At 40.0% G+C, this 23,500-nt stretch overlaps 1 protein-coding gene across 4 annotated transcripts in view; it reads left to right on the top strand.

The window, feature by feature from the left end:
• Positions 1-23,500, top strand: part of ERMP1 (endoplasmic reticulum metallopeptidase 1) — a 55,336-nt gene that overhangs the window by 12,684 nt on the left and 19,152 nt on the right. For 2 of the 4 annotated variants that reach the window (XM_043487207.1, XM_043487209.1), the window contains exons 5-10: positions 12,474-12,620; positions 13,297-13,389; positions 15,773-15,985; positions 18,503-18,723; positions 21,535-21,709; positions 22,081-22,283. In XM_043487207.1, the coding sequence (XP_043343142.1) occupies positions 12,474-12,620; positions 13,297-13,389; positions 15,773-15,985; positions 18,503-18,723; positions 21,535-21,709; positions 22,081-22,283 (1,052 nt within the window). The remainder of the gene's footprint in view (positions 1-12,473; positions 12,621-13,296; positions 13,390-15,772; positions 15,986-18,502; positions 18,724-21,534; positions 21,710-22,080; positions 22,284-23,500) is intronic. The other 2 variants (XM_043487210.1, XM_043487208.1) reach the window with 1 other exon arrangement.

Here is a 23,500-nt window from a genome sequence, read left to right as displayed (position 1 = left end):
ATCTTGCTTGTGTTTGAACTTTAAATTGACTCATACATAGTGTTTCTTTTGTGTATGGCTTTTTTTTCTCCTCAGTATTATGTTTGTAAGATTCATCTGTGTTACATTTAGTTCATTCTTTTTCGTTGCCAAATAATACTCCATTGACAAGGATATCCACTCTACTGGTGATCTTAGATTGTTTCTAGGCTTTGGCTCTTATGAGTGGTCTTATGAACATTCTTAATGAGTGTCTTTAGTATACATGTTTGTGTATACACAGTTCTTAGTGAAACTACTAGTCATAAGGTGTGTGTAGTCTCAGGTTTGGTAGATAGTTTTGGTAAATAAATGCCATGCTGAGATGCAAAAATCCTAAAAAAAAAAAAAAGCAAACTGAATCCAGCCATGTATCAATATGTGTATTTATATGTATATGTGTGCATACAAAAAAGATGATGTTTCCAACCAGGTTAAGCTTATTTCAAGAATATAAGATTTTTCAACTCTCAGGTGTACAACATAGTGACCCAGTATTTGTATGTATTGCAAAATGATCATCAATAAGTCTAGTTAACATCCATTACCATACAGATGCAGATTTTTTTTTCCTTACATTGAGAAGGTTTAAGATCTGTTTTCTTAGCAACTTTGTTAAAATTTAAAAAAATTTAATTGGAAGATAATTGCTTGAGAGTGTTGTGTTAATTTCTGCTGTACAACAACATGAATCAACTATAAGCATGCATATACCCCCTCCATGTTGAGCCTACCTCCCGTACCCCATCGCACCGTCTAGGTCATTACGGAGCCCTGGGCTAAGCTCCCCGCGTTACACAGCGGCCTCCCACTGGCTGCTTTACATGCAGCAGTGTGTATCTGTCAGTGCTAGTCCCGCGCTGTATCCTGCTCTCTCCTTCCCCTGCTGTGTCCACAGGTCTCTTAGCAGCTTTCACGTATGCAGTACAGTATTATTAAATTTCGTCCCCATGCTGCACACACATTATGTCCCCGTAACTTAACTTACTTTGTGACTGGAAGTTTGTACCTTCTGACCACCTTCATCCATTTCCCCCATTCCCCTCCCCCCATATTTGGCAACCACAGTCTGTTCTCTGTATCTGTGAAGTCCTTTTCTCAGGGGGAAGGGTCAGGATTCCATGTGAGATCAAATGGTGTTTATCTTTCTCTTTCTGACTTACTTCATTTAGGATGGGCTGAATGATATTCCAGTGTGTGTGGAAGGAAAAAATTTGCAACTATATGATAATGGGTGTGTGTGTGTGTGCACACACATTTTCCTTATCCATGCATCTGTTGATGGACACAGGTTGCTTCCATGTCTTGGCTGTTGTAAATAATGCTCCAGTGCATATGGGCGTGCAAATATTTTTTTGAATTCGTTTTTGGTTTTTTTTTTTTTGGATAAACACCCAGAAGTAGAACCATATAGTTTTTAATTTTCTGAGAAACCTCTATACTGTTTTCCCTCGTGGAAGCACCAATTTACTTTCCCACCAACAGTGCACAAGGATTCCCATTTCTCCACATCCTTACACTTATTTCTTCTCTTTTTGATAACAGACGTGCTGACAGGTATGAAGTGATATGTCACTGTGGTTTTGATCTGCATATACCTGATGATTGATGTTGAGCACCATTTAAATACATCTTAGGCATCTGTTTATCATCATTAGACAAGTGTCTGTTCAAGTCCTGTGCCCATTTTTTAATCAGATTGTTTGGGATTTTTTATTTGGCTCTTGATTTGTATGAATTCTTTATATTTTAGATATTAACCCTTACATATATGGTTTGCAAATATTATCTTTCATTTAGTACACTGTCTTTTCACTTTGTTGATGATTTTCTTTGCTGGGCTGAGGCTTTTTAGTTTGATGTAGCCCTGCTTGTTTATTTTTTGCTTTTGTTGTCTTTGCTTCTGTGAAATCCAAAACATCATCACCAAGACCAATGTCAAGGAGCTCACTACCTATGTTTTCTCCTTGGAATTGTATGATTTCAGTTTTATGTATTCAATCTTTAACCCATTTTGAGTTAATTTTGTGTATAGTATAATATAGTTGTTCATTTCCTTTATTTTGTGTGTGGCAGTCCAGTTTTCCCAGTACCATTTGTTTCAAACACTGTTCCTTACCCACTGTATATTCTTGGCTCCTTGTTGTAAATTAATTGACCATATATGTATGGAGTTCTGAATTCTCTGTTCTGTTTTATTGATCTGTGTTTCTGTTTTTATGCCAATATCATACTGTTTTCATGACAAGAGCTTTGTCATACAGTTTGCAATCAAGAAGTGTGATGTCTCCAGCTTTATTCTTCTTGCTTAAAGTTGCTTTGGCTATTTGGGGTCTTTTATGGTTCCATACAAATTTTAGGATTGTTTGTTCTAATTCTGTGAGAAATACCATTGGCATTTTGATAGGGATTGCATTGAATCTATAGATCACCTAGTGTAGCATGGATATTTTACCAATACTAATTTTTCTAATCTGTGTTGTTGTTCAGTTGTCAAGTTGTGTCTGACTCTTCGGGACCCCATGGACTGCAGCAAACCAGTCTTCCCTGTCCCTCATTATTTCCCAGAATTTGCCTAAGTTCCTGTCCAGTGAATCAGTGATGGCATCAAACCATCTCATCCTCTGTTGCCATCTTCTCTTTCTGCCTTCAGTCTTTCCCAGTATCAGGGACTTTTCCAATGAGTTGGCTGTTTGCATCAGGTGGCCAAAGTGTTGGAGCTTCAGCTTTAGCATCAGTCCTTCCAGTGAGTATTCAGGGTTGATTTCCTTTAAGAATGACTGGTTTGATTTCATTGCTTTCCAAGGAACTCTCAGGAGTCTTCTCCAGCACCACAGTTCAAAAGCATCTATTTTTTGGTGTTCTGCCTTCTTTATTGTCCAGTTCTCACAGCTGTACTTGACTACTGGAAAGACTATAGCCTTGCCTATATGAACCCTTGTTGGCGAAGTGATGTCTTTGCTTTTTAACACATTGTATACGTTTTGTCATAGCTTTCTGGCCAAGAAGCAGTTTTCTTCTAATTTTATTGCTGCAGTCACCATCCGCAGTGATTTTAGATTCCAAGGAGAGGAAATATGTCACTGCTTCCATCTTTTCCCCTTCTGTTTGCCATGAAGTGATGGGACCAGATGCCATGATCTTAGTTTTTTTAATAGAGTTTTAAGCCAGCTTTTTCACTCACCTCCTTCACCCTCATTTAAGAGACTCTTTAGTTCCTCTTTGCTTTGTGCCATTAGAGTGGTATCATCTACATATCTGAGGTTGTTAATATTTCTCCTGCCAATCTTGATTCCAGCTTATAACTCATCCAGCCTGGCATTTTGCAGCTCTGCATATAACTTAAATAGGGTGACAATAAACAGCCTTGACATACTCCTTTCTCAATCCAGAACCAGTCCATTGTTCCCTATAAGGTTCTAACTGTTACTTCTTAACCTGCATACAGGTTTCTCAGGAAACAGGTAAGATGGTCTGGTATTCCCATCTCTTTAAGAATTTTCCACAGTTTGTTATGATCCACACAGTCAAAGGCTTTAGCGTAGTCAATAAAGCAGAAGTAGATGTTTTTATGGAATTTCCTTGCTTTCTCTATGATCCATTGAATATTGGCAATTTGATCTCTGGTTCCTCTGCTTTTTCTAAACCCAGCTTGAACATCTGGAAGTTCTTAGTTCATGTAATGCTGAAGCCTAGCTTGGAGGATTTTGAACATAACCTTACTAGCATGGGAGATGAGTGCAGTTGTCCAGTGGTTTGAACATTCTTTAGTGCTGCTCTTCTTGGGAGTCGGGATGAGGATTAACCTTTTCTAGTCCTGTGGCCACTGCTGGGTTTTCCAAATTTGCTGACATATTGAGTGCAGCACTTTAATAGCATCATCTTTTAGGATTTTAAATAGCTCTGCTGGAATTCCATCTCCTCCACGCTTTATTGACAGCAGTGCTTCCCATGGCCCACTTGACTTCACGCTCCAGAATGTCTGGCTCTGAATGACAGACTACACCAGTGTGGTTATCTTGGTCATTAAGATCTTTTTTGTACAGTTCTTCTGTGTATTCTTTCTGGATATTTTCAATCTCTTCTGCTTCTATTAGGTCTTTACAGTTCCTATCTTTATTGTGCTCATCTTTGGATGAAATGTTACTTTGATATTTCCAATTTTCTTGATGAGGTCTCTAGTCTTACCCTTATTGTTGTTTTCCTCTATTTCTTTGTATTCTTCATTGAAGAAGGCCTTCTTGTCTCTCTTTGCTGTTCTCTGGAACACTGCATTTAGTTAATCCATGAGCACACAATTTCTTCCATTTATTGGTGTTATCTTCAGTTTCTCTCATCAGTGTCTTAAGGTTTTCAGTGTATTGTGTCTTTCACCTCTTTGGTTAATTTGTTCCTTGGTATTTTCTTCTTTTTAATACAATTGGAAATGGGTTTGTTCTCTAAATTTCTTTTTCTGATACCTCATTGGTGTATAGAAATGCATCTGGTTTTGTGGAGTGATTATACATCCTAAATTTTTTACTAATGGTATATAAAGATGGCTTAATATTTGAAAGTCACTCTGTGTAGTTCATCACATTACCATCTCAATTGAAAATCTCAATGTAATCATCTCAGGATATAAAGAACAAGGTTTATGTTCCTTCAATAACAGTACATTTATCATATTCAGAAAGTATGATATTAATATAAAACTGTCAGTGAATAAACTGCATATTCAGATTTCTATTGTTCTGATAACATTTTAGCTGTTTTTAATCTGAGTTCCAATTCAGGATCAAACAGCAGAGATATTTTGATGTATCACAATCATCACATAACACACAAGTAAAAAATATATGTGAACGTAATTATTATAAAGTCAATACCCATCTAACTTCAATATGTGAAAGAAGATAGACTCTGGCCATACGCTCCCAGAAGTTTTCCACCTGCCCTTTCTCAAATACTAGTTTGGTGGAGAAGTAACTGTGGTTTCGGACCCTGAATTTTAAATCAGTATAATTAGGCTAAAACACATCTTTATTAATAAAATAGGAACCATCACAGACAATACATTTTTGCCAACAGGAAATAAAAATAGGAACCATCACGGTCAGTACGTTTTTGCCAATAGGAAATAAGTTTATTCCTGTAGCATAAAAATTTGCTCTTTCGAATTCAACAAACTTTTGGAAAGCATTTTCTGTGTACTCCTGGTTGTGGAAGCATTTTCCCTGCAAAAAGTTGTTGAGATGCTTGAAGAAGTGGTAGTTGGTTGGTGAGAGGTCAGGTGAACAGGGCAAATGAGGCAAAAGTCTGTAACCCAATTCGTTCAACTTTTGAAATGTTGGTTGTGCAATGAGTAGACAGGTGACGTGGTGGAGAAGAATTGGGCCTGTTCTCTTGAACAGTGCCAGCTGCAGACATTGCAGGTTTTGGTGTATCTCATCAGTTTGCTGAGCATACTTCTCAGATGTGATGATTTTCTAGGATTCAGAAAACTGGAGTGGATCAGACAGGCAGCAGACCACCAAACAGTGACCATGACCTATTTTTCATGCAAGTTTGGCTTTGGGATGTGCTTCAGAACTTCATTTTGGTCCAGCCACTGAGCTGGTTGTCTCTGGTTGTATAAAATCCACTTTTTGTTGCACTTCATAATCTGATTGAGAAATTGTTCACTGTTGTTGTATAGAATAAGAGAAGACAACATTTCAAAATGATGTTTTTGATTTGCAGTCAACTCAGTTCATTCAGTCTCTTAGTCATGTCCGACTCTTCGCAACCCAGTGGACGGCAGCACGCCAGGCCTCCCTGTCCATCACCAACTCCCGGAGTTGACCCAAACTCATGTCCGTTGAGTCAGTGATGCCATCCAACCATCTCATCCTCTTTCATCCCCTTTTCCTGCCTTCAATCTTGCCCAGCATCAGGGTCTTTTCAAATGAGTCAGCTCTTCCCATCAGGTGGCCAAAGTATTGGAGTTTCAGCTTCAACATCAGTCCATCCAGTGAACACCCAGGACTGATCTCCTTTAGGATGGACTGGTTGGATCTCCTCGCAGTCCGAGGGACTCTCAACAGTCTTCTCCAACACACAGTTCAAAAGCACCAATTCTTTGGCGCTCAGCTTTCTTTATAGTCCAACTCTCATTTCCATACATGACTACTGGAAAAACCATAGCCTTGACTAGACGGACCTTTGTTGGCAAAGTAATGTCTCTGCTTTTTAATATGCTGTCTAGGTTGGTCATAACTTTTCTTCCGAGGAGTAAGTGTCTTTTAATTTCATGGCTGCAGTCACCATCTGCAGTGATTTTGGAGCCCCCAAAAATAAACTGTTTCCACTGTTTCCCCATCTATTTGCCACGAAGTGATGAGACCGGATGCTATGATCTTAGTTTTCTGAATGCTGAGCTTTAAGCCAACACTTTAAGCTTTTTCACTGTCCTCTTTCACTTTCATCAAGAGGCTCTTTAGTTCTTCTTCACTTTCTGCCATAAAGGTGGTGTCATCTGCATATCTCAGGTTATTGATATTTCTCCTGGCAATCTTAATTCCAGATTGTGTTTCATCCAGCCCAGCATTTCTCATGATGTACTCTTCAAATAAGTTAAATCAGCAGGGTGACAATATACAACCTTGACATACTCCTTTTCCTATTTGGAACTAGTCTGTTGTTCCATGTCCAGTTCTAACTGTTGCTTTCTGACCTGCATACAGATTTCTCAGGAGGCAGGTCAGGTGGTCTTACATTCCCATCTCTTCAAGAATTTTCCACAGTGTTTTGTGATCCACACAGTCAAAGGCTTTGGCATAGTCAATAAAGCAGAAATAGATGCAGTCAACTTATGAGGCACCCAATTACTGAGCTTTTTCACCTTTCTAATTTGCTTCAAATGCCAAATGACCGTAGAATGGTTGACATTGAGTTCTTGGGCAACTTCTTGTGTAGTTATAAGAGGATCAGTTTCAATGATCTTCTCAGATGGTTGTTGTCAACTTCTGACGGCCAGCCACTGTGCTTCTTACTTTCAAGACTCTCGTCTTGTTTGCACACCTTCTTAAAACACTGCTGTACTGTATGCTCATTAGCAGTTCCTGAGCCAGATGCGTTGTTGATGTTGTGAGTTGTCTCTGCTGATTTATGACGCGTTTGAAGTCGAATAAGAAAACTGCTCAAATTTTCTTTTTCTCTAATATCATTTCCATAGTCTAAAATACATAGAAAATAAACAGCAAATAATAATTTATTAGGAATTGACTGGCTATAGTCCAGTGCTGGACTGCAGCACGCCAGGCTTCCCTGTCTGTCACCAACTCCCAGAGCTTGTTCAAACTCATGTCCATTGAGTCAGTGATGAAATCTAACTATCTCATTCTATGTCTTCCCCTTCTCCTCCTGCCTTCAATCTTTCCCAACATTAGCGTCTTTTTCAGTGAGTCAGCTCTTCGCATCAGGTGGCCAAAGTATTGGAGTTTCAGCTTCAGCATTAGTCCTTTCAATGAATATTCAGAATTGATTTCCTTTAGGATTGATTGGTTTGATCTCCATGCTGTCCAAGGGACTCTGAAGAGTCTTCTCCAGCTCCACAATTGAATGTATCAATTCTTTGGTGCTCAGCCTTCTTATGGTCTAACTTTCACATCATATATGACTACTGGGAAAAGCATAGCTTTGACTTTATGGACCTTTGTTGGCAAAGTGATGTCTCTTTTTATACACTGTCTGGGTTTTTCATAGCTCTTCTTCCAAGGAGCAAGCCTCTTTTTAATTTCTTGACTGCAATCACTGTCCACACTGATTTTGGATCCCAAGAAAATAAAATCTGCCACGGTTTTTACTTTGTCTCCCATCTATTTGCCATGAAGTGATAGGAGCAGATGCCATGATCTTCATTGTTTGAATGTTTAGTTTGAAGCCAGCTTTTTCACTCTCCTTTTTCATACTATTTAAGAGGCTCTTTAGTTTCTTTTTGCTTTCTGCCATTAGAGTGGTTCAGTTCAGTTCAGTTGCTCAGTCGTGTCCGATTCTTTGCGACCCCATGAACCGCAGCATGCCAGGCCTCCCTGTCCATCACCAACTCCCGGAGTCCACCCAAACCCATGTCCATTGAGTCAGTTATGCCATCCAACCATCTTATCCTTTGTCGTCCCCTTCTCCTGCCCTCAATCTTTCCCAGCATCAGGGTCTTTTCAAATGAGTCATCTCTTCCCATCAGGTGGCCAAAGTATTGGAGTTTCAGCTTCAACATCAGTCCATCCAATGAACACCCAGGACTGATCTCCTTTAGGATGGACTGGTTGGATCTCCTTGCAGTCCGAGGGACTCTCAAGAGTCTTCTCCAACACCACAGTTCAAAAGCATGAATTCTTCGGCACTCAGCTTTCTTTATAGTCCAACTTTCACATTCATACATGACCACTGGAAAAACCATAGCCTTGACTAGATGGACCTTTGTTGGCAAAGTAATGTCTCTGCATTTTAATATGCTGTCTAGGTTGGTCATAACTTTCCTTCCAATGAGTAAGCATCTTTTAATTTCATGGCTGCAGTCACCATCTGCAGTGATTTTGGAGCCCCCAAAAATAAAGTCTGACACTGTTTCCACTGGTTCCCCATCTGTTTGCCATGAAGTGAATGGACCGGATGCTATGATCTTAGTTTTCTGAATGTTGAGCTTGAAGACAACTTTTTCACTGTCCTCTTCCACTTTCATCAAGAGACTCTTTAGTTGCTTTTCACTTTCTGCCATAAGGGTGGTGTCATCTGCATACCTCAGGTTATTGATATTTCTCCCAGCAGTCTTGATTCCAGCTTGTGCTTCCTCCAGCCCAGTGTTTCTCATGATGTACTCTGGATAGAAATTAAATAAGCAGGGTGACAACATACAGCCTTGACGTACTCCTTTTCCTATTTGGAACCAGTCTGTTGTTCCATGTCCAGTTCTAACTGTTGCTTCCTGACCTGCATACAGGTTTCTCAAGAGGCAGGTCAGGTGGTCTTGTATTCCTATCTCTTTCAGAGTTTTCCACAGTTTGTTGTGATCTACACAGTCAAAGGCTTTGCCGTAGTGAGTGAAGCAGAAGTAGATGTCTTTTTGTATTCCCTTGCTTTTTCTATGATCCGATGGATGTTGCAATTTGATCTCTGGCTCCTCTACCTTTTCTAAATCCAGCTTGTACATCTAGAAGTTCTCAGTTCATGTACTGTTGAAACCCAGCTTGAAGGATTTTGAGCATTACTTTGCTAGCATATGAAATGAGTGCAATTGTGTGGTAGTTTGAAAATTTTTTGGCATTGCTCTTCTTGGAATTGGAATGAAAACTGACCTTTTCCAGTCCTGTGGCCACTGCTGAGTTTTCCAAATTTGCTAACTTGCTGAGTGCAGCACTTTAATAGCATCCTCTTTTAGGATTTTATTTAGCTCAGTTGGAATTCCACTGCCTCCAGTAGCTTTATATGTAGTAATGCTTTCTAAGGCCCACTTGACTTTATAATTCAGGATGTCCGGCTCTAGGTGAGTAACCACACCATTGTGTTTGTCTGTGTCATTAAGACTTTTCGGGTAGTTCTTCTGTTTATTCTTGCCACGTCCTCTGCTTCTGTTAGGTCCTTGCTATTTCTGTCCTTTATCTTGCCCATCTTTGCGTGAAATGTTCCCTTGGCATCTCGTTTTCTTGATGGGATCTGTAGTCTTTCCCATTCTATTGTTTTCCTCTATTTCTTTGCACTGTTCACTTAAGAAGGCTTTCTTATTTCTCCTTGCTATTCTCTGGAACTCTGCATTCAGTTCGTATGTCTTTCCTTTTCTTCTTTGCCTTTCACTTCTCTTCTTCTCTCAGCTCCTTGTAAGGCTTCTCCCTTATGTGTGTGTGTTTATTTCAGTGTTTTTCATGTGTTTTATTTTATGGATTTTATATTCTGTTGTAACCATTTTAATGTATGACTTGATCCAGTTCAGGCCAATGGCAGCCCTTCAGCTGGTGCCTGTCCATTTGACACGTCTCTGACGTGTTTGAGCACTTTGTTTCTGGCACAAGATGTTCCCACTTTTGAGTATTTTCCTAGCCTCAGTTTTGGAATTCGGCATATCTCTAGGGAGAACTGGTTCTTTAGTGGATAATGGCATTCAAAAGCAAAGAGCCTGATGCTGAGTATGTTTTTCTTTATGTTTATCTTGTTTGGGCTTTCTAGGTCCTTTTGAATTTATAGCTTGGTGTTTCCTGTAAGTTTTCAGAAATTATTGGCCTTAACTTCTTTTAAATGTTGTTTCAATTCCCATTCTCCCCTTCCTCTGGGATTCCAGTTACTCATGTTAGACCTTTTCACTCTATCCCATATGTCTTTTTTTTCATTTATTTTTATTAGTTGGAGGCTAATTACTTTACAGTATTGTAGTGGTTTTTGCCATACATTGACATGAATCAGCCATGGATTTACCATGTGTTCTCCATCCCAATCCCCCCCCCACCCCCCTCCCCATCCCATCCCTCTGGGTCTTCCCGGTGCACCAGCCCCAAGCACTTGTCTCATGCATCCAACCTGGACTGGTAATCTGTTTCACCCTTGAGAGTATACTTGTTTCGATGCTATTCTCTCAGAACATCCCACCCTCGCCTTCTCCCACGAGGAAGCTATGGTACATATACACAATGGAGTATTACTCAGCCATTAAAAAGAATTCATTTGAATCAGTTCTAATGAGATGGATGAAACTGGAGCCCATTATACAGAGTGAAGTAAGCCAGAAAGATAAAGACCAATACAGTATACTAACGCATATATATGGAATTTAAAAAGATGGTAACGATAACCGTATATGCAAAACAGAAAAAGAGACACAGATGTACAGAACAGACTTTGGTCCCATATGTCTTATAAGCATTTTTGAATTTTCTTTTCCTATTTCCTTTTGTGCTTTAATTCTCTGGATCTATCATTTTTTCTTCTGCTGTTTTTACCTTTGTATTAAGCTGTATATGTATTAAAATTCTTAACAGCAGTTCTTGTTTTTAGTTCTAGGGTTTCTATTTGACACACTCTTTGTTAATAGTTTGTACTTGTCTAGTGATACCGTTGCTATCATCTGTGTTTATGAATAATTAATAATATTTATTTTAAAATTCATGCCTGGTAACTCCAGTATCTGGGTCACCTAGATATCTGATTCTGTAGTGTTTTTTCACCCCTTCTATCCTCCACCATTTATGTTTTTTTTTTTTTCTGTAGGAAAGCAAATTGATTGTCTGGTTATAAAGTTATAAAAATGTTAATATTCTTGGATTCTCTGAAAGGGAGTTACTTGATCCGTCAACATCAGATAACTTTTTGCTAAATTTAGTTGTAATATACAACCCCTGAATCTCAGCAAAGGTTTATTTGTTGCTCATGTTACATTCTGGTTCTTGGGTAACTGCAGCTACATCCCCTGGTTGTTATGTTCCATGTGTCTTATTCATCCTGGGATCCAGGCTGAAGAAGCCCCCAATCAGGGACATAGCGATCTCAGGGCCAAAGTTAATGGGAGAGGTGGACCATGTGATGGCTCTTCAGGGTCCGTGTCTCTCCCATTCACAGTCAGTTGGCTGAAGGAATTCATGTATGTGCTGCTTCCACAGGAGGCATTGTAAGTTATGTGAGAGGGAGGAGTGAATAACTGGGGACAGTAATATAATTTATCTTGCTATCCAAAAGAAAAAACTCCTGTATTTGAAAACTGTATATGCATGGAGATGTTAATGTGAAATTATTAATAATGATAAAAATTATGTGTAATAATAAGGAACTTTATGATATATTCAGTAATTATGCAGTTATTAAAATGACCATTTAAAAATTATTTGGCTGAGTCGGGTCTTCGTTGTGGCAGGCAGCATCTTTTCACTGCAGCGTGCAGGCTCTTTAGTTGTCGTGCGCGGGCTTAGTTGCCCTGAAGTACATGGGAGCTCAGTTCCTTGACCAGGAATTGAACCTGTGTCTCCTGCATTGAAAGGTGGATTCTTAACCACTGGACCAATGATCATTGCAATATCTGAAATAATCATTGTAACAACTGGCAACATACGAGTGTGTTTAGTACAATGTTAAGTGAAAGAGAAATGTCAAGATTATACATACCCTATCAGTACATCTGTGTACACACATACATTTATAAGTCATACATAAGTCGAAGACATAAAAATGATAATAGTTATCTTTGGATGATGGGCTTGTGAGTGGTTTTTCATTTTTAAACTTAAACTTTTTATAGTGCTGTTACTATTAAAAGAAATTTTGTTTTCCACAAGGTTATTTTTCATTTAAAAGAATCATACACATTTATCAAAGAAATGTTGAAACATACAGAAAAGAGGATTAAAAAAACAAAACTCTTGACCTGTCTCCCCAAATCACCATAGTAACTATTTTATGTATGTTTAAAAAAAAAAAAATCCAGATTAGCCTCATTTAGTTGTCATGTTTCATTTCAGGTCCTGAAAATCCTTGGCTGGTCCAAGCTTATGTCTCAGCAGCTAAACACCCATTTGCTTCAGTGGTGGCTCAGGAGGTTTTCCAGAGTGGAATCATTCCTTCAGATACTGACTTCCGGATCTACAGGGATTTTGGGAACATTCCAGGTATTGTCAATTGTTATGGACTTTTCTGTGACAATGATTAATCAAAAACAAGTCTTTTTGGAAGTTTGTGAGTAAGCAGCGTTTTCTGAGAGCAGATTTTTATGTGAGAACTGTATATTCTGACTCGCTGAAAGAGAGCTCCTGATCTTCTCCTTTTCTTTTAAACTCCAGTTTACTTTATTTTTTTTTTTCCCAATTTACTTTAAATGCTTCCTTTTTCTAGAACATGTCATCTTGGCCCACAGTGTGACAGAAGAACAGGGGAGAACTGTTTAGCACTTGATTCCCAAAAGATGGTAACAGACCCTTCAGGGATCGTTTTCATTGTTACCTTGCTTTGCCAACTGCCCTGGGGACTTGTACAGCTTATTTAACGTGAAAATTTGGCTCTGGCCTGGGAAGGATGTAGATGGCAAAGTTTTGATGGCCTCCCATGCCAGTATTCCTACTCCTTGCTGTGTGACTTGTAATGCCCCAGTCATTATATATGGAATTATGTATCACAGCTATAGGTTCTGTGAGAATTTCATCATTCCTTCAAGAATGTGACAAAGCAGTCATGGTACTGCTTTGACGTCTTTTAGGAATTTAATACATTAAACAAAGAGGCCTTAAATTGAGGTAGATCTTTAAAGTAAAATGACTTTTGTTTTGTTTTTTTTCCTGTATGTCTTAGGAATAGACTTAGCTTTTATTGAGAATGGATACATTTATCACACCAAGTATGATACAGCGGACAGAATTCTAACAGATTCCATTCAGAGAGCAGGTTGGTATTCTCATTTAGACTTTTGATATTAAGATGGGATATTATGGATGACCTGTGAGCCTATAGATACTCTGTGTCCTGTGCATTAGGGAGGCAGTGTATGGTGTGAATGAAGTGGGGCTTTGGAGTTGGACGAGGCTTTGAATTTTAGCCTCGAAGTCTAGTTTAGCAGTTAAGAACGTAAGACTATTCATTATGAGGAATCTGAAAGGGAGCTGACCTAGGGTTATGCACACACTGCTGAGTATTGAGAGTGTAGCCAAAATGGAAGCTGTACATTGGAGGTGGCACAAGCACATGTTTGGGCAACCTGCCCAGGTATGGAAAAGTTACATTGATCCAAGGTTGGGTGGTGAGGACAGGGGAGCCAGCTATATAGGACAGAGGAGTTAAAATGTTTTCCACAGACATCAGTAGTAGTCAGGGGAGGCGAGTCTGAGGCTGAGCCTTGCAGAGAGTTAGGATTTGGCACAGCGGGAAAGAGCCTGTTCGTGCAGAGTAAGAGCTCTGCGTGAGTAGGGCTCGTTTGTGGCGAGGACTGTTAGACTACAGTGTGAATGGAGGCTGCATTTTTCAGACATAGAGGGAATGAGGCAGAGGTGTATGGAGGTAGAGAAAGCTGTAGATGGCTTTAAAAGTCAGCAAATGGATGCTGTAGGAATAAGAAATCATTAAAGGCCTGCATATGTGAATGAATGATGGTTTAAAATGCTGTCAGTCTGGTGATGCAGTATGGAGTGTATGGGAGAGAAGAGGAGAGAGCCAAGAGTCAAGGCTGTGCCAACAGTGATTTTAGTGTGGAATACGGAGGACCTAGACTGTAGTGCTGGCAAAAGATAGACATGAAAGCAAGGGTGGAAAACTAGGTACATTTTGAATGAAAACTCAGCAAGACTTGATACGTTACATAGCAGGGATGAATCAGATGAATGGCAGCAAAGAAGACCTCAGAGGGTAAAGCCTGGCTGGCTGGGGAGAGATGATACCACTGACCATAACTGGACATGGGAAGGTGGCTCTTGCCCAGAGCAGTAGTGAGGAGGGGAAAGAGGCTGTGAACTCTGTCAGACACGAGACAGAGGATGTCTGTGAACTGACAAGATGAAAATGTAGATACGCCATTAGAGACCATGGCAGAACTGGGTATCTGGGTTTGGAAATTAAAGGCATAGTCAAAACCACAGAAGTCTGGAAAATGGAAATGGTTTTTGGAAGAGTGAAACAAACCGGAGCTTAGGGGGAAGACACATTTGAAGGCGGCAGGAGAGCCAATGAAAGAGACAGTGTGGTGTCTTCAGTGAAAAGAAGAGAAAGTCCAGGATGGAATGAGCATCAGGAAGATACGCCAACCATTCAAAGCTTCTTATAATTCTTCATTGTAATTTAAACTCAGTCATTGATTGATGTAACAGATACTTATGACGGCCTCTGAGGTGCCAGCTTCTGCCTGACAATGACTCAGGCTGCTCTCCAGCTTCATTGCAAAAGACTCTCACTCGTCATTCTGGACACTTTTCCCCTCCTCGGGGCCTTTATCTACACAGGTCTCTAAACAAAATCTCTCCCCCGGTATAGCTGCTATCCATCCTTTAGCTAGAAATTCACTTCCTCAGGTGCTTCCTTGGTTTCTCCAACTCCGCTAGTCTCCCTGATATGTTCTTAGGGCACTTTCTCCATACTATTTCTTTTTTTAATTAAGATATTATTGATGTTCCTTTTTTTTTTTTAATATTTATTTATTCGGCTGCATTGGGTCTTAGTTGCGGCACACAGGGATCTCTGACTGGGGCATGAAGGCTTCCCCAGTTGTGGGCGCAGGCTCCAGAGCATGGGCTCAGAAGAGTAGGTGCAGCACGAGGACTTAGTTGCCCCATGGCATGTGCAGCCTTAGTTCCCTGAACAGGGGTTGAACCTGCATGCTCTGCATTGCAAGGTAGATTCTTAACCACTGGACCAGCAGGGAAGTCCTTATTAATTCTTAATACGTGTGTAAGAACTTGTTTGGTGTTTGTGAGCTTCTTGAGGTTCTTGGTTCCCCACCGAATTCCTATGTCAGAGCAGTGTCCACTACATTAAGTATATGTTAAATGAATAGAGACTGAGAAATAGCTGTTGGGTTTGTCACCAGCAAGGGTACAGTTGATCAGGGAGTAGCTATAATAAATAGAAGAGAAAGGATGAAGACCAGGTCACTGAGCTTCAAAGCAGAGAAGAAACAGCATAGAGGGCATGGACCTTATAAGAGATATTTAGCAAGAAAAATTGGGGAGAACAGTAGGATGGTAGAAAGCTGTTTTTGTTGATAGTCTTTCTAGGTACTCCTTGATGCCAACAGTGGATGGTTTATTCAACTTTGTTACCTTTCATTTCTTTTTACTAATAGGTGACAACATTTTAGCAGTTCTTAAATATCTAGCTACATCTGATATGTTGGCTTCTTCTTCTAAGTATCAACATGGAAACATGGTCTTCTTTGATGTGCTTGGCCTGTTTGTCATCGCCTACCCGTCTCGTGTTGGCTCAATAATTAACTATATGGTGGTAATGGCTGTTGTTTTATACCTGGGAAGGAAATTACTGCATCCCAAATATAAAAGTAAGTATTTTCCTCTAAAACTACAATACTGGATGGGTATAGAATTTACCTAAAGTTTTTTGGCACTTTTCTTGTATCTTTCCAAGAAGTTACAAATCTTAAGAAAAATAACATTTGATTTACACTGTTGTAAGAAATTTCTTACATAAAGGACAGAAATGGTATGGACCTAACAGAAGCAGAAAATACTAAGAAGAGGTGGCAAGAATACGCAGAAGAATTATACAAAAAAGATCTTAATGACCTAGATAACCACGATGATGTGATCACTCACCTAGAGCCAGATGTCCTGGAATTGAAGTCAAGTCGGCTTTAGGAAGCATAACTACAAACAAAGCTAGTGGAGGTGATGGAATTCCAGTTGAGCCATTTCAGATCCTAAAAGATGATGCTGTGAAAGTGCTGTACTCAGTATGCCAGGAAATTTGGAAAACTCAGCAGTGGCCACAGGACTGGAAAAGGTCAGTTTTCATTCCAATCCCAAAGAAAGGCAATGCTAAAGAATGTTCAAACTACTGCACACTTGCACTCATCTCACACGCTAGCAAAGTAATGCTCAGAATTCTCCAAGTGAGGCTTCAACAGTATATGAACTGAGAACTTCCAGATGTTCAGGCTGGATTTAGAAAAGGCAGAGGAACCAGAGATCAAATTGCCAGTATCCATTGGATAGAAAAAGCAAGAGAGTTCCAGAAAAACATCTACTTCTGCTTTATTGACTACACCAAAGCCTTTGACTGTGTGGATCATAACAGATTGTGGAAAAATTCTTCAGGAGATGAGAATACCTCTGCCAACCTTACCTGCCTCCTAAGAAATCTGTATGCACATCAAGAAGCAACAGTTAGAACTGGACATGGAACAACAGACTGGTTCCAAGTTGGGAAAGGAGTATGTCAAGGCTGTATATTGTCACCCTGATTATTTAACTTATATGAAGAGTATATCATGTGAAATGCTGGGCTGGATGAAGCACAAGCTGGAATCAAGATTGCTGGGAGAAATATCAATAACCTCACATATGCAGATGACACCACCTTTATGGCAGAAAGTGAAGAGGAACTAAAGAGCCTCTTGATGAAAGTGAAAGAGGAGAGTGAAAAAGGTGGCTTAAAGCTTAACATTCAGAAAACTAAGATCATGGCATCTGGTCCCATCACTTCATGGCAAATAGATGGGGAAATGATAGATCAGTGACAGACTTTATTTTCTTGGGCTCCAAAATCACTCAGGTGGTGACTGCAGCCGTGCAATTAAAAGCCTGCTCCTTGGAAGAAAGCTATGACAAAGCTAGACATCATATTAAAAAGAAGAGACATTCCTTTGCTGACAAAGGTCCATCTAGTCAAAGCTGTGGTTTTTCCAGTAGTCATGTATGGATGTGAGAGTTGGACCATAAAGAAAGCTGAGCAGCGAAGAACTGATGCTTTTGAACTGTGGTGTTGGAGAAGATTCTTCTGCTGAGTCCCTTGGACTGCAAGATCAAACTAGTCAATCCTAAAGGAAATGAGTCCTGAATATTCATTGGAAGGACTGATGTTGAAGCTGAAACTTCAATATTTTGACCACCTGATGCGAAGAACTGACTCACTGGAAAAGACCCTGATGCTGCAGAAGACTGAAGGCAGGAGGAGAAGGGAACGACATCCATCAGATGGTCGGATGGCATTACCGACTTGGTGGACATGAGTTTGAGCAAGCTCTGGGAGTTGGTGATGGACAGGGAAGTCTGGCATGTTGCAGTCCATGGGGTCGCAAAGAGTTGGATACAACTGAGCAACTGAACTGAAGAAATTTCTAAATGAGTATCAGGTTGATATGCTCATTATACTTTTAGTCTTGGTGAGTCATGCAGTTTTTATGTACTTATGCACTTCATGGAAGTACTTTAAAAGCTTGTAGAAAATGGTTTGTAAGTATTGACTTTTAGTGAAGAGTCCCCTTAAAAAATGTCCACATTGCAGACCAGTAGCACCCTGTTCTGGAGTATGAATGAACTGCTTGTGGTTAAATTGGTCTGCTTCTGCTTGAACTATTTTATAGTCTTAAGATAGTGTGTGCTGTTAGCTGGTCAGATATTTAGCAGCCATTTAAATACTCCTTAATCACTGCTTTTATTTTCTCATGCTGCTTCTCTTCCTGTGTTAGTTTCTTTTGGTAAGATTTTATATGTAACTTTGCATTCCATTTTTGCTGTTATTTCAATACACAAAGCATGCCAGAGGTGATAAAAACCAAGATGACTCCCTTTTCCAGTCAGGAATATATCTGAACTTTTCCTGAAGACTTACCTCTTTGGGTCTTTTGTACCCACAGACTCTCAGCAAATGTTCATACTTGAATTTTATTCACTGATACTTTCCTTGTTGTAATGTTTAACAAACCTTACCCCTAGGAAATTTTAGTATTTTCAATTATAGTGGTAAATTTTGTTTTAATGTTTGCTCCTTTAATTTTACTAACTGCTTGTGAAATTGATAAAGACAGTGATCACTACTCTTGTTTTCTCTCCGTCAGCTGCTACCTACACAAAGGACTTCTTCTGTGGACTTGGCATCACTCTGATAAGCTGGTTTACCAGCTTGGTTACAGTTCTCATTATAGCAGTATTCATCTCCCTTATTGGACAATCCCTCTCATGGTATAACCACTTCTATGTCTCCGTTTGTCTGTATGGAACTGCAGCTGTAGCCAAAATAATATTCATACATACCCTTGCAAAAAGATTTTATTATGTGGTAAGTGTTGGGCTTTTTTATTGATTTCTTTCTGCCACCTTCAAGGATTGAAGACAAACTCAGGTGGGGTTCCTTATGTTTCACCTTTTGTGACACCAAAAATTGTTTGGCATAGTTATGGAAAATTGACTCCCAGAACCATGTTGACTTTCTGGAAAACTTCTCATTCTGAGGGTTGCAGACTTTAAATAAATGAGTTTATATGGCTGGCAAACAGTGTTTGGGGTGTTGGTGACAGCAAGGTGTGTTAGCATGGTCTTCTCCTTCTGCTGACAGTGGCAGTTTTTGTAACCATGATCTTTAATCTGCCAACCTTCCCTGGGGCCACCAGTTATTTTTATTTGAATAGCTCTGTTCTCCATTGGACTGTCAGCTCCTTGAGGGCAGGGATGATGATGTTCACTCTCCCCCGTGCTGAGGCAGTCTCTGGCACAGAACTGACACTGTTTTCTGCCTGGATGAGCACTGTATCTAACGCTGCACTGAACATGTTCAGTCTCCTTTACTTTTTTTTTTAACCTGTATGTTGATACAGATTCTGTCAGCATGCTAGGTGATCTGGGGGTTAATGACACATTGCTGAAGAGAGAAAGGGAAGGGAGATAGAGTTCCAAAATGACATATGCTGTCGTAGAGAAATGGCCGTATTGTCATGGTTTCAACTGTATACATTTGTTTGGTAAAAACAAAGTTAACTATTAGGTTTGTGAGACAGCAGGACTAAAAATTGAATAATTAGAGAGTAAGCCACTCTCATGTTCTGGTTTTCTAAGATAATAAAAGGGAAAACCTTTCTTTCTTCCATCATTTTCAGTATGGCATGTGCACACCTGTTTATTTCAGTTTTTCCTGCTGGGGATTAGACTGGAGACACGGAGGATTATAAACAGCATACTTTGACTAGCATGTCTTCAAGAACTGAAGCTTGGTCTCAGTTCAGTTCATGTTGGGATATGGTGTAAGGAGCCCTTCTGTGTGGCAGGCCCTACTGAAGAGATACACTGAGGTTAGCCATCTGTTTATGGTTGAGCCAATACTTATATCTTCATGACTTCAGTTTCCAAAAGAATTACATGATGCAGCTCAATTTCAGGTATTCTTGCTGCAGTGGAATGTAACCAGAGTGTGGCTGACTATTGTTGATATGGCATTGGGGTACAGTAGAGGGTAAGACAGAAATGCTTAGTAAAATTCTGTCTAATTTCAGTTGTCCAATTATGAAACTTTGGGCTGAAGGCACAGTAGAAAAAGTAATATTTTCATTTTTGTCTGACATTGTCTTTGAGTACCCAGTGGGTTCCCATCCTCAGGCCTGGTACAGAGATTGGGGACATAGTCTTTTCTTTGAGAAGGCCACAGTCTCAATTGGGGGATGAAATGATGGGGAAACCACAGTGATTTCAGTGTACTGGGATGAAGTGAAATAGAGTGATAGTTTCACAGTGCTGTAGGATTGTAGGGCCAGGAGAGATGAATTTTGTTTGTGAAGTCAGGAAGGCTTCATGAAGGGGGTGGTGACATTTGAACTGTGTTTTTTGTGGCCTGAGTAGAAGTGTACCAGGGAACTGGTTGATGGGCAAAGGTCAGAATATACAAGATGCGTTTGGGTCACAGGCAATAAAAAGTTCAGTGTGGTGAAGATAAGGTTGATAGTTAGAGCATAACCCTAAAAATCACTGGGGCCACAGTTTAAACTTTCTAAGCAGGATATTGAGTGAGAAGATTTGTGATTCAGCAGGAACACACTGGTAACAGTATATTTCACCAATGGACTGGAAGGGGGAAAGGGTGATAGAGGTGGGGAGAAGGGATTTAAGGGATGTTTGAACTTGGTACAAAGTGCGAACAGTGTAAAACATCTTCAGTTATTACAGTCTTCATTGTTGATGTCTTTGTTTTTAAATATCTGAGTGGAATTCTGCTTCAAATTGCATCCTGAGAACTATTTTATTCTTTTTAGAGACCATGACTCTTGATTAATAGTGTTGAACATCTAATATTTTACCGACAATAGCGTATCTTTCATTGTCCAAGGAGGTTTGCCAAGTGACCTTTAGTTTGTTTTGAAACACGTGTGACTGAAACTACTCTTTTGCACTTTTGAAGTAGGGGCTCTTTTAACAAACATGCCCTGGACTGTATAGAAATGAGAAGGCAGAGGAGAGAGAAAAGCTTAAACATATGTATTTCTGTTTTGGTGTTTGTGCACCGAAATTACAACTTTCCTGTTTAAACTAATAGAATCACTGGTGTAGAAGTTAAGATGTATAAAGTTCATAAGGCAACTTTCCCCTGAAGAACTCAAGGTGCTCTACAGGAATCCTCAGACTTTCAGACTTCAAAGCTCAGAAAGTGTTGATCAAACCCCCCATGGCCCTGTGCTCTAAGGGTCCTGCAGTTCTTGAGGCGTGCTGTTGGTGGTGCTGCAACAGCTTATACTGTTCTTCATGTGGGTTGTTTCTCTGGTTTGCTTGACATTCTTTGAAAATTTCATGAATAAAAGAGCTTATAGAAGTGAATGTTTTAAGGGAAGTGCTTTCTTCTACTTCAGAACATTTCCAAAGGTCTCTCAGCCCAGTGGAGGGAAAGCTTATATATGAGTAATGATGTTTTTACCCCAACTTGTTAAATTCTCCTTTCCGGTGCAGCAATTTCAACTTATTGCTTCGTGAGAGGAGGTAGCTTTGTCAGTGTTTACTTCATAGTCTAAAGAATAGACCCTGCTCAAGACAAAATGTAGCTTTTCTGAGCAGTGGAAATTATACTGCAATAAAAGATCTTGATGAGTTGTCTGTATTTTCTTTCTTTCAGAACGCCAGTGGCCAGTACCTGGGAGAAGTATTTTTTGATGTCTCATTGTTTGTACACTGTGGGTTCCTAACAGCTCTCACTTACCGGGGGCTCTGCTCTGCATTTATCAGCGCTGTCTGGGTGGCATTCCCGCTGCTCACAAAGCTTTGCGTGCAAAAGGACTTGAAGCAGCATGGTAGGGTATTTTTGGTTGCGATACAAACGGGAAATGCCTTAAAATACATTAAGGCTTCCAGAGACTTGTCTCCTTATTTGATTTTCTTGGGTAGGCTTTCAAAATTATTGCTGTTTTAAGATCACACAGATGTTTATCTTATATCCATCATTCTCACATAAATGAACACATGGTAATATATTACATTTTTTGTTTTCTTATTTGTATTTTACCCTCTCAAAGTGTTTTATCTCTCATTATAACATGTACCAAAAGGCCAAGTCACTGCTAACCTAATTTTTGTTAGGTGTAAAGATACACTGTTGCTATAAAAAGCTATTATCTCACTGGAGAATTTCAGAGATGTATGTTTTCTTTCTCTTTTTCTCTAGGTGCCGGAGGAAAATTTATTGCCTTTTACCTTTTGGGGATGTTTATTCCATATCTGTATGCACTGTACCTCATCTGGGCCGTATTTGAGATGTTTACCCCTATCCTTGGCAGGAGTGGTTCGGAAATTCCACCTGACGTTGTGCTGGCCTCTGTTTTGGCTGGTTGTACCATGATTCTCTCATCCTATTTTGTAAGGAAAAAGGTTTTTGTTTTTTTTTAAATTTCCTTCTTCATTTTCTTTATAAATATATGATGAGTTTAACCATGCTAGATCTTATGAAATAGCATTGAAGAGCTTCCCTGGTTTCTCAGACTGTAAACAATCCGCCTGAAATGCAAGAGATCTGGGTTCAACCCCTGAGTCGGGAAGATCCCCTGGAGAAGGAAATGGCAACCCACTCCAGTATTCTTGGCTGGAGGATTCCATTGACAGAAGAGCCTGGTGGTCTACTGTCCATGGGGTTTCAGAGTCAGACACGACTGAGTGGCCAACACTTACTTTCTACTCTTAAGCAAAAGAAATGGTGCATATTGTAGGTTCAGTGTGGTCAGAAAACGTAGAAGGGGGGTTTTGTGGTTATTTTTGCCTCCTCATGCTCCCAAATCCTCTGATGATACTTCTTTTCAGATAGCTTTCAAACCACCTGAATGTGAAATGTGTGGAATGAATATCAAGTGAGAACTGGTAGATTGTTTGGTGGTGAATTTTTAGAATGTGTTTTGAACTTACTGACTGGAGGCAAGTGTTAATAAATACGTGGTAGTTTCACTGCTGCTGTTAGAGCTAGTGAAGGGAGACTAATTCTGATGAGGACTTTTCCACTGTCATTCACCTGCCTCACTGCTGGCACCACCAAGGTCATTAGTGGAGTCTGTGTCCTTGAGTGACACACAGCACCCAAACATGCCTTCATTTACCGAGTAATGAGAACGTGTTACAGGCCTTGTCGTTTTGCTCTGTCAGTGTTCCGCCCTCGGAGGGAGAGTCCTGCCTCTGCCATGCCTGCCTCTCTTCCCAGGGACTCTGCAGAGGGGAGAGGGGGGAAGAAACAGTGCAGAGTGGGTAACACCCACCCTGCTGGAGCAAGCTGCAGGTGGAGCTCTGCCCTTAGCGTGGCGTCAGCACTCCCCTGTTCTGTGGTTCTTTTCATTGCAGTTCCTAAGAGTAAGACATACCTGTCTTACTTGAATACCTGTAGTTATACTCTGAGACTTGAGGCTAGGGGACAAAACAGAAAAAGTAGTTAGGACTCTTAGAATTCTTTCCTGCATGGAGATAATAACGAGCTATTTCACACAGATACAGTAAAAGGCATCTCATGTGAAGACTAAGATCTAGGAACCAGAGATACAGTCAGCACTATCCATGGAAGGCCCTTCAATAGTTTGTCCTTGTTTAGTCACTAAGTCGTGTCCGAC

The sequence above is a fragment of the Cervus canadensis genome, chromosome 14 (genome assembly GCF_019320065.1).
Source record: "Cervus canadensis isolate Bull #8, Minnesota chromosome 14, ASM1932006v1, whole genome shotgun sequence".
NCBI classification, from domain to species: Eukaryota; Metazoa; Chordata; class Mammalia; order Artiodactyla; family Cervidae; genus Cervus; species Cervus canadensis.
This window is presented reverse-complemented; position numbering and strand designations above follow the sequence as displayed.